The following is a 16,868-nucleotide window of genomic DNA, read 5'->3' on the forward strand; positions in this document are numbered from 1 at the left end:
CTGCAGCGTGGAACCCTGCTCCACCGTGGTACTCCATGGGCTGCAGGGGGACAGCCTGCTTCACCATGGTTCTCACCACAGGCTGCAGAGGACATCTGCTCCGATGCCTGGAGCACCTCTCCCCCTCCCTCTTCACCAACCTTGGCAGCTGCAAGGCTGTTCCTCACTCCTCTCACTCTCCCGGCTGCTGTGTGTAGCACAGCATTGTTTTTTTTTTTTCCGTCTTATATATGCTCTCACAGAGGTGCAAAACATCATTTATTGGCTCAGCTCTGGTCAGCAGTGGGGCCCTTACTAAACATGGGGCAGCTTCTAGATTCTTCTCACAGAAGCCACCCCTATGGCCCCCTGCTACCAAAACATTGCCACTGCGGTGGTCAAATGGAAGTGGGCTTAAAAGAGCTTTTTGTCTCTGCAAGGCTGTAATCCTTCATGCTTACTGCTAGGGTTATGTTTCAAGGTACGTGAATGCTAAGAAATACCTGCATTAAGTGTTAAGAGTGTGTATTTCTTCATAATCAAGAACCTGTGCACAGAGTTTAAAGGATGAGATTAGTTGTGTAGGTGCTCAGTACAGGCTTGGTGCCATCCGTGCAAGTTCTAAGAATAATAAACCACTTGTTTCTTGTAGTCAGCTAAGATATCTCAGGCCTTTTATACAATTTTCTGACAATGCAACAAAAACATTCTTGTCAAATACAGGGTCTTGAACAAGATATGTTTTGATCTCTGTATTTTTATTTATTGGCTTGAGACAAGCAGCTTGAGTGCACAGTTCTAATAAAGAAGCCTAAGTGCAAGAAGACTGCATTTTATAATCTTCTGTGTGGTTTTGCCAGGCATGAATTAACTTTAAAACAACTTCTATGCTCTTCAGATGAGAATTTAAATGAATAATAGTAATATTTTAATTGCAGTTACATGCCTACAACAATTTATGTTTCACTGAAGTTTTAAAAAGTATTGTGTGGAAATACTCTAGCGTATAACACTTAAGTGTACTCTTCTCAGTTTTCAATATGACAGAAAATCCTCTAAGTGTGTTTTCATGAAGAAGCCTGTAAAGAAGCAGATGTCTGCAAATCAAGTGTTAGTGCACCTCCTTTTATCACCAGTGGCTTATTTCTAACGTGCAGAAGTTCAAATTACTGCAGGACAGGAAGGTGGCTGGTACATAGTTAGGAGCAGCCATCATACTGTCAGCTCCTGGACTATTACCTCCTTGGAATTTGTGTTCAATACAGATTTTTTAGTGTGCTGTGGAAGAAAAAAGCAAGTTTCTTAATTCTTCGGTATCTTTCATAATTTAATACAGCTTTTTGTACTGTAATTTTGGTTTGTTTGCTTTATTCTTTTGCTGCATTTAAAAGTGTCATTTTTATTTCAGTTTGTTTCTTGTTTTCGTCAGAACAGGATGAACTGGCTGCTTGAGTTTTTTCTTGGTACTTTTTAAATTATGGACGGCTTTTAGGTCCTTTCTACAAGTATAATATTCAATCTGCAAAGCTGATACGCCTATTTTAAAGCTATTAATATGTGCTTAAAAGGGGCCATTACATAAAAATTAACCAGACAGAAAAAGGCTACAACAGACTTACTTAATGTTCTATAATATGTTTTGAAATGTTGACACTTACATGCAAAATGAACTTAAAGGAGACCGGGAGGGGAAACAAGGTAACTAAACATTTGGCATAGTTTCCTTATTAAAAGTCTGTACTTATGGCTCTTAAAAGGGGAAGCATGATAAGAGAATAAACACCACACGTACAGTTGATTGCATGCTAACCCTCTCTTATTTTTCTTGCAGGAAATCCTGGCTGACTAAAGTTGGAAGCCCAAGTTCTCGTATAGACAGAACAAATTTTTCTAATGAAAAGGAGATTTCCAAGCTTGACTTCTCAGGATTTAGCACTAGATACTAATAGAAGAAAACATCACTAAGCACAAAACTGATGTTTCTGCTGCATTAAATTTTCCGTGCATCCATAAAATGTCATGAGCACTTGGATGCTTTCTGTACTTGAAATAGATGATTGCCATTCACACGAAGTAAGAATTCTTAGTTGCTGTATTAGGTATTTCACAACATGATTGTCAATGCTTAATATCTAAAGTGTCAATATCTAACTTACTGCATATTGACATCTATGTAAGTCGCTAAAAGTATAATTGATTATTTCTGTACAGTGATATTTGTTATTACAACCATATGAAACCTAATCTTTACACTGTACAGGATAAATAAATAATCACTGTGTTCTACAGTTCATAACCTCTCTGGAAATGCATAGCTTACAGAACTGGAACTCTTAGAGAGGTATTTCAACATTTCTGTATTATAGATCATGTTACTTGTGATAATTTAAAATAAATATGCATAGCTTCAAACAAAAATTGTTAACTGCCTGTTGTTTAAAATACTCTAAGGTGATGCGGGTACTTTTTGGAACAAGATGATGAAATGCATTGCCTCTCAACCTCTTTTCCGTGTGTGCCTAAAGTCTAAATCTCTACTGATGAAAAAGGATATTCCCTTCTTTTTGCTGTATGATTTTATCAAAATTAACTGAAGATTTCAGTTACTGTCCTTACTTGATGAGTATTTGCTCATTGAGTGAGTTGAATTGGGTACAATAGTGTGCAACGCCAGAAATCATACCAAGTACGCAAATGGTTTTGATCAAATTGAATAAATACTTGTAATAAATACTGGATAAGTCTATGCAATATTGGGGTTTAACTCATGTAGTATTTTTTTCACAGGTATCAAGGAGTCTGTTAGGGCTGGAACTGACTTACACCTTCAATTCTAAAGTACTTCTGTGTCAGAATTCCTCCATGTAGGAGGACTTCGATAAAATCTCCAGTATACCCAAGCAGGCTCCTGTGTGATCTGGCAGTACCGATCACCAGGCGGTGTGAACATGCGATGATGGTGGCTCAAGCTGTAAGTCCCTGTGAGAAGTATATGGGACCCAAAGCTCAGTCACTGCTTACCTGGCCTTGGGTGCGTGCTAAGCAGGGGCCCAGCCCCCTGCTCTTCTCTGTGGATCTGTCCTTGAAAGTACCCTTGCAAAGGGCACCTAATACTAGATTTCTGCTGGCTGTTCTGCACCTCTTTGAAGGGTGGATAGTGTCAGTTTAGACAACATCCTCAATCATGCAGTTTATTTTTTAATTCAGAAAAGGACATTTTGTAACGTAAGCGTTGTACCCTTGCATATGTGCAAAGCAAAATGTGCATTAGAAAGTATATTTCTAATGACTACTAGATCTATTTTCACTGGTCCTTTGTGTATAAAGCAGTAAAGACTCCTTTCTAGAATTTGCAGAAGTTACTTGTAAATTGTTCTGGTTCAAACTGATTTTGACTTGTGTAATTATACAGAAGCATCCTTTATGGAATTCATTGTGAATAACCCTTGTTCCACTCAAATGGTAAATGGTAAAGTTCAAGTGTAGTAGTAGCTCAATAGAGGTTGCATCCTCTCTGAGAACTGTATCCTGTCAGACACAGTTCCCATTTTCCTTGAAGCTACCTGGCATAAAATATACCCTCAAAGGCTTTTCCAGCCGAATTGTTTTGTTCATGTTGTGAGAAACAATGACAGAGGAAGGCGGAAAATAAATGGGATGCTAGATAGACAGGAAGAAGAGACAAAGGTGGAATTGTTCTGATGTGTTCGCATGGGTAGAGCTGCGTGATAACAAGGGCTCAGTAACTGCACCCTGACTCCACTAGAAATGCGAGGTTTGGGAATGGGTATCCAGCCATTTAAAAAAAAAGGCTAACTTTTTGGGGAATACAATCTGCTGGTTATAAACCTTCAGAACATTAAAAGATGAAAGATCTATGTAAATGTTTCACATGGAAAACCTAAACCAATATTTAAAGTGATAACAAGCATTGTACTGAAGGTTTTGAGTACCTTTTTCAACCAAAGGAAGCCAGAGGTTACTACTAATACTACAGTATTTAAGTAAATACACTTCCTGTGATCTGCAGTTCTGGGCACCACAGTACAAAAAGGATGTAAAACTGTTGGAGAGCGTCCAGAGGAGGGCGATGAAGATGGTGAATGGCCTAGAGGGGAATACGTATGCGGAGTGGCTGAGGTCACTTGGCCTGTTCAGCCTGGAAAAGAGGAGGCTGAGGGAAGACATCATTGCATTCCACAGCTTCCTCGTGAGGGGGAGCGGAGGGGCAGGCACCAACCTATTCTCCTCAGTCACCAGTGATAGGACCCACGGGAATGGTGTCAAGCTGAGGCAGGGGAGGTTTAGGCTAGACATAGGAAGAGGGTCTTCACTGAGAGGGTGGTCACACACTGGAACAGGCTACGTGAAGTAGTCTCTGTACCAAGCCTGTCGGAGTTTAAGAAGCGTTCAGACTGTGCACTTAGTCGCATGGTCTAAAATTCTGGGTAGACCTGTGTGGTGCCAGGAGCTGGACTCAATGATCCTTATGGGTCCCTTCCAACGCGGGATATTCTATGATTCTATGATTTTTATGATCTGTGGCCTGTATGCTGGAGGCTACATCTTCTGTTGAGTCTTAGTGGCACAACAGGTTTTGTGTGTGGTAACAGCCTCTGCTTACGTGCTGGATTTGAGTCTATCAGATGAAAAGAAGGTTGATTCTGGAATACATCTGTAACCTTCCTCTGTGAGTTGGCAATACTGCTGTTTTCGACATCCATTTTTCTCTTGTTTAGTGATACGACAACAGGCAAAAAATACATGCCAATGTCTTAGTGAGTTTAGCTTTGAGCATTTTTGCCGTTATTTAAAACAAAAATGCATGCACCCATGCACCTCCTCCTTCTAGCTGAAGGCAAAGGACCAAAATGGCTGTGATAAATGATTGAGTCTCAAATAGAATTCCAATTAAATTAGCAATTTATTAGAGGAATAAAGGCAAGCAAACAGTGCTGGGTGCGCTGGGAGTCTCTGCTCCGCCAAGATGCACACCCCACAGTTCCCATTTCAGGCTTATATCTCCTCTCCTAATGCATATTCATTGGTGGGCGTGTCCTCCTTCAAGCATTCCTTCTTCTTCTTCTGGAATCTTCTCGAACCTTCTCGACCCTAGACCACATGCATGCTCGCCCCCCCAGTCTTCTGCCTAGCAACAACACTGGTCCAGGCTGTTCTTGTCAGGTGGCCATTGCAGAACACAAGAACTATATACAGACATTAACCACCGAATGTAAAAACCATATCCATACATTGATCACCAAACACAGTAACTATATACATACATTAACCATCTCCATTTCTCCAATCTTGTGGTTATACAAGGATATATAAGACAGTCGCATTTTATCATGTGGCCCTAGCATTGCTCTACATTGACACGAATCAGATGAACACATCTCACAGTGGTGATGAGTAGCAACATATAACATGGGGCTTGAGCATGTTGCCAAGGTGGGAGCTAATACTTGAATTGGAATGCCACTGGCATCCTGGTGCATGGCTTCAAAGAAATGCCTTTACCTAAGATTTTGTTTGTTCTTGTTGTTTTTGTTTGTTTGTTTGTTTGTTTTAAGTTGCATTGAAGTGAAGCTTGCAGGCATCACCTCTGTTCCTAACTGATAAGATTTTACTTGTTGTTTTCTTTTAAGTTGTATTGAAATCAAGCTTGAAGGCATCATCTCTGTTCCTAACTGATGTCACTTAGCTATGTTTTATTCATGCAGACCCCTGCAGTACAGTTAGGATCCTGTATTTGTCTAGGCATGTAGTCAGCTTGAACTAACTTGTTTAACTCCCAGGGAAATGTTCCATTTGCACAAAGTGGCACCTGCCTTACTTGTGAATAAATACAACCATGTAGGACCTCTGTCCAGGTGGTCATTGGCAACAAGCTAATCCTGTACTTCTGTGGAAATATGTTGCACACAAAATGGAGGCTTGTGCTCACTGCAAGAAATAAAAGATTGAAGCTTCTGAGTAGTTCACATAAGACGGTGTTGTCAAACATGTTGAAAAGAAGTAGTGTACAGGACTGAGTGTGTCATTGTTGATATCCTGAAAAGGCTATTATAAGAGAACAGAGGCAAGTCTGTTTTTTATATCTTGGATGAATTTTTCCAAGATAGATATTTGAAGATTGTTCAAAGTAATTTCTGTTCTCTGTCTGAAAGGTCTTTCAGATTGAGGCAGGATGCAGTCCTGCAGTGTGAGCAGGTCAGAAAGGCTTGACAGTGAACCTGTGGCACAGCAGCACTTTGTGGTAACTTAGGTCCCTTGGCTTACAGGGGAGGATAGCAAGGCTGGCATACGTGCTAGTGAATTTAGAGGCTCTGAAGTTGGAAAAGCAGCTTGTCCGAGGAATTAAAAGAGTCTGGGCACCTTCATGTTTAGGTAGTGTTGGGCCATTTGTAGGATTTGGTTGCTAGGAAGCATTTTTCCATGCTGTAAGTCACATGTTGCTGTGTTACTGCACCTAATGAAATGTCATGTATTGCATGTATAGCTGCATGCATTAATCTTACCCATTTAATCCTCAGATTCTGTTAAAGTATCGTTGAGTCCAAAATGTCCACCTTGTGGAAACAAAACATGCAGAACATCACAGCAGTGTATCTAAATTTAATGAAAACATCAGTGATTTTGAGGAGCCAATGAATTCCAACGGTAAGGCAGAAAGGGAAGAACAGTTAGCGAACTAGACACGAAAACTAAGTTGGCACCTTCCTTTTCTACTGCATACTAATACCAGTCAGATATAACTGTAGATATCCCTTTATTTTTTATTGAGAATTATTTATTTTAATGCAACGCAGAAAGAGCAAGTCATATATAGTCCAGGTCCATTCTTGCTGTACATGGAAATAGTTTTCTTAAAGCCTGGTTATGTGTGAAAAAGAACTGAACAAATTTCACATTAGTCTCTGAATGTATGTTATGTATCAGTTCTTTGAATTTGCTCTTTTGTTTACATGGTATATTCCTGTGTTGTCCTAAATCTCATGGAGAGGGTATTTTAGAGTACAAACAGATTTTGGATTACAAAGACTTTAGTGGGTATATGTGCAGACACACGACTTTGCAGTAATTAATACGTACTTCTAAGTATGGTTCAGAGGCAGGAGAAACGATCTTCTGTACCTAATTTAGAGAATTTATTAAGTGCTCGGATGTAATGGCCCTAAGGGTTGTATAAGAAACTACAGGTCTGCTAGGGGCAGAGTTCTTGAAAGTATTCTTTGAACCTCCTCCCCTGTGTCTGAATAGAAGTTCATCCTTAGCAGGAGCAGAGAAGTTGGTGGTGTGTAGTGTTCCTGAGAATTGCATCTGTTGAAAACTTCACTCTTCATGATGGTTGGAAGCTGAACTTTGAGGAGTTTAAAATTGCCAGTTTACCACGGAAGTCAGTTCTATCCAATGCCTATGGGCACTGATGGGAAATTGTCCCTAAAGTAAATTAGAGAACAAAGGTATGTACCGGTTTACCATGCATTAGTTATTATTAGTTATGTCTGAAGTTTCTGAATAATGAGCAACCAGAAGTCCAGTCATTGTCCACGTGTTCAAGAGATTCCATGCACATTTGACAATTAGGTAAAAGTTAAGTTAGTTAGCATTTAATGGGTCTTCATTCTTCTGTCTTAAAAGGACCGAGACTCTTGAAAGTCTGTTCCCACTGTTTTCAAGCTATTTGTGAATTCTGAACAATGTTTAATTTCTTGAAAGAAAATTTTGTGCCTGATTCTATTCCATAATTTCAGAAAGCTTGCATCATTAAACTGTAGGACTGGCAACGTTAACTAAAATAGGAGCTTAACTCCTAAATGTATGTTTGATGTGTAAAAAGAGCTCGATGCAGGAAATAAATGGTATGTTATCTCAGGAGAGGTGGTGAAAATACTAAACAGTTATGTTCGTTGTTGTCATTGTACAAGTGTATTGTGCTTACAATATGAAGGTAATGTTTATATTGGATTAAAGAGTAAATATTTAAATCTTCACTAAGCAGTGAACAGGAAATGAGAATTCTGCCACATCAGAAATGATATAATCTTGTGTCATACTGTTTACCCTCAACCCTTACAGTGCTTTAATGTAGAATATGGATATTCCACTATAACTACTAATTCTTGAATCTTAATACATAGAAAAGCATGGTGACATTTACTACCATACTTTCTCCTATGTGACACCAATCTGTCACTTTTAATTTTCCTGATGGTCTCTGGGGTTGTCTTTCTTGGCTTTCTTTATTCTTAGAAAACTGTATGCATGTTTGCTGCTGGAATCCTCTTACTAGACAGACAGAATGAACGGGATTAGTCAAGAGAGCTTACTGATTAATGCATAGCTACCTACTACTACCCACTGAAAAGTACTTTAATTTGAAGGAAACATTGTGTAATGAAAGATAATGGGGGGGAATGGTGTGCACTGTGTTTTTTTAGTCTGTCTTTACATTAGAATAATGTAAATTAGAATTTCTGTAGCGTTGCTCAGTCTTCAAGGCTCCTCAGTGTATAAGTACTAGAATTAAAGTCAAGTTACTTCCACATCAAAACACACCACAGAGACTTGAAATAACTGTGCTTGCCCCAGTTCATTCAATATTAATGTTAATGTAACTCCGTAAGAAATACTGAAACAGAAGATCAAAGGAGGAGCAAGCTCACTTTTAGCTGAATAAATGGATTAAGAGTTTTTTTCTAGTCAAAATTCAGGGGTGGTTTAACAAATGGTGAGCATAGTAGCTTCCACAATTATGTAATCTTACTATAATTAATATATATAAATACAAGTATAAAATATAATGTCTGATGAATCAGTTCATAAATCAGTTGTGAAATGTAATCTCCTTTATATTGGAAGGTAACAGCACTAAGAATTATACTCCAGACAGTGTTAATGGAAGAGTGTGAGGAACTTGGATGGTGTCAGATCTACTGTTTGAAAAGGCACCGTGAGTCCCTTTGTGGCTGTGCACAGCAAATAGTTTCTAGGCTTTAACTAAACCCATGATTCCTCAGTTTTACAAGTAGGAAAGTCGCGTAATGCTTTCTCCTGCATTTGATAAGAGTTGTTTCTAAACGTGGATAATAGGGCAATACCATGCTTCCTGAGGATGTGGCTCACAGTAGAACCTGATGTGCACAAGTAGGTAGGGAATGGCAAATTTGTTTGGCAGTTTTAAAGGCTGGAAGACATGTTTTTGATCCCATGCATCTAATTAGCTTAAAGAAGTAATTTTTGTCTGTTGCAACCATGTGGTGGTGGCCATGGGCTGGATGATATCTGAGGAAAAAAAATACAACTGTGCCCTTCCAGTCTTCTTGAGACCAATTGTTTTCCAGATCTGATATGCATAGTACACTAAAACCAGGCTGAATTAGAGGCATGCCTGGAACCCCTAGGGTTTCTTTATTATCTGAAAGGTAACCTGGCATTCACTTTTATTTGGCAGGGAGATAACAAAATAAACAATGAAGAGACACAAGTTCTGTCCTCGGGGCACTAGCTTATGTTCCGTTGGAATGCTGCCATGGACTTCAGTGGGAGCGGTAATTGGTCATGCGACTGGAGGAGCACTATCAAGCAAGGAAATGCATTGTTAATTGGACAGTTTGAGAAGTGGTAGATAAGATACACTAAGTTTCTTTTTCAATGCAGGCTTTTTCCTGCTTCAAGAACTATCACTGTGGCTTCAGAAACATTTTAAAGCCTGAACTTTCTTGCATGAAGTTGACCATTTGAAAACTTATCAGATACTGTCCTATCCCAATGAAACAAGCAATTTCTAATTTCTGTTTACAAAGTTGTTCCCTAAAGAGTGGCAGCAGAGATAAGCAGACACGTACAATCTGGAGAAGCATTAATAAGAATAAAAAGCAGTACAATTCAGCTGAGAGAGATCTAGGGATGGTAAATAAGACACGAAGGGTGCCAGAACTGGACCTTTAAAATATCTCAACATGCAGAAGTATACCTGAAGATGTTTGAAGCTGCAGGCAGCGGTGTCACTGGAAATGAGTTCTGGGTGAGCATGTTTGTGCTTTTCTGTTTAGAAAAGGCCTGGCTGGGAAAGAGGGTCTTAGCAGAAGGGGTTCAGTCTTGGAGGAGTTGTTGAGCTTGGGAAGGCATTTAGGAGATGCTTAGAGGAGAGGTCAAAATGACATCTCACCTGTTTGATGGTAGCATCTTTGTGGTCTGGACAGATCGCAGATGGAGACATTTAAGACTTAATGTAACTCTTGCACAATTGGTGATGTTTATTTTTCTCTGGCTTAGACACAATAAGCCTCAAACTTTGTATGGCACATACTGCTGAACTGTACAACTTGTGTACTGCTGAGCAGCTTAGTTCAGTTGGTGGGAGAAATCTTAGTACCAGGCAGGAAAATCTGAATGGACTGCAATGTGCATCTCTAGATAAGGGAGGGGCTATAATAGGAGCATGTCATGCCAGAGATGTCCATGTCTGCAGTCAGGAAACAGGCAGACAAAATATTTGCAGATCAAGTTAAAACCAGTTAATGACCTGCTATATAACTCAGAAAAAAACTTGTTCAGTTATCTAAGTTTGCTGACACTTTGAAAACAAAATGATGACTAAATAGTAATGTGTACTACAAAGAATGAGTGATACACCAAGATGAATAGGATTTAGGGACTGTTTATCACAGTTAAGCCATAGCCTGAATACTGTAATGCTGATTACTTAAATTCATTGTGCAGACAGTATAATCTAGTGGTCAGTAATGTGCCTGTGAGAAGGAAGAAACTGTTTCTATCACTTTAAACTGAAATGTAGGCACAGAATGATTGAGGTTATGTTTTCTCTAATTTCCTAGATATGATACATTTGTAACAACAATTTTGTCTGAAGCAAAGTCTATTAAGACTACTGAATCCTTACAGTGTACTATTTTATTTAAAGTGTTCCGAAGAACTTGAAATTCACCACTAGTGATGGACTCATTTTCTACTTTCAGTAATACGACATTTAATCTGGTCTGAAGTTAATGTTTCTTAAACCAAAAATGATATTTTGATTCCTCTAGATTCTTAGCTCTTCAAGAGACTTTGGTTTGCTGGAATCAGATGAACATGCAATGCTTGCTTTCTGTGGTAAATGGCCTTCCAAAGCTTTTCTGCCTGGTACAGTCACATGAGTAAGAATACTTAGCGCCTTTCAACTGGCAGCAGTGGAACTGCTTATCAAAGGAAGTATTTGCCAGATACATGTGGAAACTAAGGCACAGAAAGGTTAAAAGATTTTGTCTTAGTCATTTCAGCTGCAAAAGGGATCTTTGCACTTTTGCCACTTTCAGACTTCTGAATCATGAAGCTCACTCAGAACCATGGTACAGGTTAGGAATAGGGGACAGTACGCAGGAACCTGAGCAAACCACTGTGTATTTATAGTTAATGGATATAGGAATAGTCGCGGTGTATGTGTGAGACATGTTGGCGCTGTGTCATCTTTATTTCAATAGCCATGGGATGCATAAGTTTACTTCCAGCTTCTACTTAGGTGTCTTGTGGAACATCTGGGGAATAGGCAGTAGTTCATATTTATGGTGTTAATACTCACCTGGGGTCTTGTGAGGAGAGCATAACAGCTCTGCACACAATCATATGTAGAAATCATTGTGTATTAGTTATTCTTGGAGAGAAAACATTTCACTTCCAAGCTGCGTTCTTCAGTGGAAGTTCTGTCTGATTTGGGGGAAAATCAGTCTTAACTGGATGGAAAAGGTAAGAAAGTCACCCTCGACTTCTGAATTTTTTGTCTTAGTCAAGATGCTTTAAAACGCATTTTGAATGAACGTAATTGTCTTGGAAATATCGAGAAGGCAGATCTGCTTATGAGAAATGCTTGTAGGTTTCCAGCCAGACAAAAAGGGCAGATCGTAATGAGTAAGGCCTACAGTGCTCATTTTGCTTCTTTCATTATCTTATGCTGAAGTAAGTCAGTAAAGTGTTTTATATACATATGCGGGGTGGGTGGCAGCAACTGCTTTAATGTTGTAGGCAGTTAGTTCCCAGTGTTCAGTGGTATCAATTTTATTGTCTGATGCATGGCCTAGTTAATCACATTAGTATTGCATCCTCAAAAAGAGCATTGAGTTAGAGGACAAGAATAATTCTGTTGTCACACACCTGTTGAACTCTTTTAATTTCAGTGGTGCAAAATTTCACCTTCTGTTTATAGGTGTACTTTCCCTCTTGTCTGCTTCAGCCTATTCCCTCTGAGTCACACATATGCTATCCTCTTCACCATCTTAGCAAGAATGGGAAGGCATAAAATGCAGTAGTAAATGAGCTTCCTATCTGGCAACAACGCTGACCAGCATCTGCTTATGTCCAAGTAATGCTCTTTGTTCACTGGCTTAAAAAAATAATAATAATAAAAAAGACTTTTTTAGATAGCATTTATCAAGCATTCATATGTGCATAGGGAATGGAATCACATGGAAAAGCAATGAATTTTCCTTTTTGCTTTTTTCTAAAAGCCATAACCATGACTGACTTGCATTGTGTAAAAACTGTATGTTGGGAGATAGCCACTAAAAGCTGTAGGGGATACGACCGAGATGGGATAATGAACATGATTTGATATGCTCAATACATCATTTTGCTTTGTAGCAGGCCTGGAGGATAATGTTTGTGGTGAAAGTGGTGAAAAGGAGATTTGAGAAGCGAGGCCACACTGCTATAAAAATGCTACCAAACTGCAGCATTTAAAGAACCTTAGCAATAATGTACTACCTTTTGCTGCAGTCACTACAAAGTGGAAGAAAAAAAAAAATTGAATTGGTTTCTCTGTTGCTACAGCAGTACGGGAGGCGTTAACTTTGGGAAAGGAGGAGGCAGACTTAACCTTAAACGTCCCTATTCACTGAAATAACAAAACAGCAAGATGTCAGCTGTACGTTATTTAGCATCAAAATAAAACTTCTGCTTCTGTTGAGAAGTGAGGGGAAATATCCTCAGAATTAGAAAAACAAACAAACAACAACAACAACAACAACAACAAAACTTTAATTCAGGCAGTAACAAGAACCACAGATCAAAGACCTGTAGTTACAAGGAAAAAAACTTGAAATCTATTTTTGGTAACCTGAAACAACCGCTAAAATGATGTTATTGAAAAAGTTAAATTCTCCCTGCTACCTATTAGAAAAATAGGCAAGGAGATCTTTGAAACTTCTTTTCTGATGCTACCACCCCTAGCATCAGTGCATCTTTTCTTCTTTAGTACATGTAATACTTCCTCCTCAGTGGGCATGGATTATTTGTTTGTTTTTGTATATCAACCCAGTGGTGGTGCAGACAATGCTGGTCTCAGTGAGAGAAATCCTACCAAATTTTTGCTTTATGCTTCCATCCACTAAATTATATTTCTATCTTTTCGTGTTTTGAACATGTGAGCTGTGATCCATCTGTTAGAAATGTGTATTCTTAGTCCAGGATGGAGCTGAAATTTCTGTTTCTTAGTTACCATTTTTCTTCATCCAAGATCTGTATATTTGGACATACGATACTAAGACAACCTGCAATTTCAAGTAGAGCAACTTAAAAAATTGGACCATTTTAAACATATCTTAAACAGCTCCAGGAGTCCTTTGAAGTATGCTGCTGAACCATGGCTCAACATTATGTTACAACTTGATTGACATTTATTTCAGTGGATCTATTCCTGCTGTAGGTCATCCTTGATATATTTTCTGGATGTTCTGTACACCAAGTATACTTTATTCATTGTAACTGTACAATATATGGGAGACAGATTCTCTCACTTGCTTTACTACATTATTGTTTAAGGCTTTTTAATTCAGCGCCAAACCTGGATACAGAAATAGTTTTTTTTGCAGTTCTTGTTTGATCTGTGTCCCTTAGAGTCACTTATTCCAATGAAACATTGCAGCTGGTCATGGCTTGGTCCTTTACCCATCTTACTGCTGTGACCCAGCAAAGAGTTTGTTGATATGTCATGCAGGCCCAATTCCCTCTGATTTTCATCCCACTTAGGGGAAAGTCAAGAGCCAGTGCTCCCTTTTCTCTGCCTTACCTCTTGGCTCTGGTAACTGAACTGTAATTCATGCATTTATAAGGCATGAATGTTTACTGTATTTCCTCTAAGTATTTCTTCTAAGCATACAGTCTTACCTCCTGGGTACAGACTTCTCCCTTCTGATTCCCTGTTCTTTTGTCCTTATAAAACCATTAAAACCTCAGCAAACCATTCCTATTCTGTTGTGTAGATCTAGCCTCCATCTACAGAAAGCCTCACCATAACGGAAGTATACGTGTGCCTGCCTGTGTTTTGTAGCAAGCTCCACCAAAACATTACTCCACACTGTGGGTTTGTCTGGCATGGTGCAGCTCCTCTCCACCTGCAAGGCACAGCTGGGTTGAAATCCTGCAGAAGAGCCTCAGCCTAGCGATGTGCGAGTCTAACAGATACACAAATGACTACCAGGTCATGTTGGTACACACGCTGGTAGGCCGATACAAAGGGACAGATTGCACAGTTAAAGATGTAATGAGAGAAAGAATAGGAATGTCTAATGTATTATGGGTGGATCTGTGTAATAGATTAAAAAAAAAAAAAACAACTTCCAAATCACACTGATAACACTGATCTAGGAGATTAGAGAGATCTGTGACTATCAGACTCTTTATTACTACTTTTCCTAATACCTGGAGTAACTTCAGTATACAGTATAAGGATTGCATATATTGTTCTACAGGGAGCTGCTCCCAGTTTCGCAGTCCTTTGTTGCTTTAGAGTTCTCACATCCTAATGGCTAATTCCAAGGCATTCAGTTCTCAACAGTGTGTTTTTTTTTAGTTTCATTGAGTCTGAGGTCAGCTAGAGGTTTATAGTCTGCGAACTCCCAGAAGGTTTTGTAGCTGTCCCATTTCCCTTTGGGATTTGGTTTTCCATTTCATTTCAGGCTTTCACCACTTAGACGGCTCCATGTACAATGCTAATCCAAGAACAGCAATATATTTTTTCACCCTCCTTGTCTTTAAGCTGATATTTTAGCTGACAGCAATCACTAATAGCTTAGGCGCATGCTTGTACTTAGCCTCTATCAGAAGTCCTGCCTCAACTGCCACACTCCGTTGGATATCTGGGGGTGATACTCCCTGACAGCATAACACCACTGGGCTTTGGATTAGCTAGGCATGCAGAAAAGAGAAAGTGCCTGTCTAGCCTAATAAAATAAACATATAAGTTGAAAAATACAAGCTAGAGGTAGAGCTAAGGCTGAGCTCACAAATACATGCTTTGACTTCATTTTTTTTTCCCTGCGCAGGTGTATTTCATATAGGCTGTTTTCACATAATTTGTAAAGTAAGAAGGGCAGAAGAGCTTTGAGTCAGCATATCTGATCCTCCTCATTCAGGGTATGGTGCATGCTGTGTTCTTTGCACGTGGAGGCTTTGGAGAACACAAAATAGGGGCAAATTGTAATGACCAGGTTACAAATGTTTTGTATAATCAGTTAATAAGGAAAATGCTGGCAGGCATCACCATGGTCTCAACTGTAGCTGTGAAAAGAAAAAAGTAGCTCTGGACTGGTCTATTCTGCAAGGGTGACTCAACCGTATTTTTTGCTATAAATGAGAGGCAGGCTTTACAGCCAGGTGGAAGTAGTGAAGCTGTCACTTATTAATTAAAACTAGTTTCTGCCTATCTGAATGCTTTTCTGTAAAGCTTGTAACTTTTTCTATAGCCATTCAGTGGGATTTCATCTACAGAAATTGCTCTTCTCTTTCATTATGAAGAAAACTTAATTTAAAAAAAGAAAAAGTCATGGACGCACAGGGTTAGGGAAATTCAATCTACGAGTTGACCAATCATTTTAAGGTCAGAGTCAAGTTAGTTTAATCCAAGACAATAAAATTACGTGAACCAATCTAATTTCTTCTTCGTCCTGCTTTAAGGCGAACAGATACAGTGTCATTAGGGTCCTGAAACATAGTTATCCCTCCCTAAGCACCTCTAGCTCCTTCTCTGAAGCCCCTGCTAAATCTGTCTCTGAGCATATCCTACAGTCCTTTCCGAGGCGGCTGGTTTACCAACAAAGTGGAAGCCTAGTGTCCCACCTCATTATCATTCTGTCTTTTCTTCAGGAAACCAGAATGACTAAAACCCTTCATGAGACACTAAGCTTGGAAAATTATTTTATTTTTAACTCCTGGCATAGAGAGAGTACCAGTTTTCTCCACGCGTTCCTACACAGTGCTGATTTCTGCAGTGCTTGCACTTAAATTTACATAAATAATACACCTGATTCTGCAAGGGGGGAACAACTCTATCATCAGGAGAACTGAAATTTGCCAATGATCAGGTAAGTGACTCCAGTGACAACTTAAGGGTGGTTTTCTTCAGTTGACAATTAAAAATAAACCCAGACCCTCCCATTTCACACCTCCTGTTGTTTCTCAGGATTAAGGGAGGGTTGAGAAGGAAGTACTGATACACTTGTCCAGTCACAAGAGGAGCAGGTTCTAGGGGAGGCAGTGTAAAACCAAGGGGATCATGTTTTGTGCCACAGTGAAGTGTCCAGTAAGGAACTGGAAGTTGGGACTGGCTATAGAAACATTGCACTGGATGCAATCTGACATTATTTCATTTTAATTAATTTCTGCTTGGAGCTGAAATAGTTCGAACGTGTTTTTTTGTACTCTGATCTCGAGATAAACTGGAACTAGAAATGGTCTGTAGAGGATGTTTTTGCCAGGCTCTGAAGACCCATGTAACTCTTGAGGAATGTTGAAGCAACTAGATGGTGGAGATACTGTGAGCAGAGTGCAGGAAGGTAACCCCACTGATTTCCTTGCGCAGTAGTGGTGTAGTTTACCAGCCTGAGGAG

At 39.4% G+C, this 16,868-nt stretch overlaps 1 protein-coding gene and 1 long non-coding RNA gene across 6 annotated transcripts in view; both read left to right on the plus strand.

Moving 5' to 3' along the window:
* ACYP2 (acylphosphatase 2) overlaps window positions 1-2,730 on the plus strand; it is a 37,146-nt gene extending 34,416 nt beyond the window's left edge. For all 5 annotated transcript variants that reach the window (XR_004749534.1, XM_035322126.1, XM_035322130.1 and 2 more), the window contains one exon: window positions 1,811-2,730. Coding sequence is in view for 4 of the 5 variants with exons in the window: in XM_035322126.1 (XP_035178017.1) it covers window positions 1,811-1,925 (115 nt within the window). In the remaining variant the exon portion in view is untranslated. The remainder of the gene's footprint in view (window positions 1-1,810) is intronic.
* A 2,676-nt stretch (window positions 2,731-5,406) lies between these two features.
* LOC118164538 lies at window positions 5,407-7,461 on the plus strand. Its single transcript, XR_004749535.1, has 2 exons — window positions 5,407-5,516; window positions 5,631-7,461. It is a non-coding gene; the product is annotated as an uncharacterized LOC118164538 (long non-coding RNA).
* Window positions 7,462-16,868: the final 9,407 nt, after the last annotated feature.

This window comes from Oxyura jamaicensis, chromosome 3 (genome assembly GCF_011077185.1).
Source record: "Oxyura jamaicensis isolate SHBP4307 breed ruddy duck chromosome 3, BPBGC_Ojam_1.0, whole genome shotgun sequence".
Taxonomy (NCBI): Eukaryota; Metazoa; Chordata; class Aves; order Anseriformes; family Anatidae; genus Oxyura; species Oxyura jamaicensis.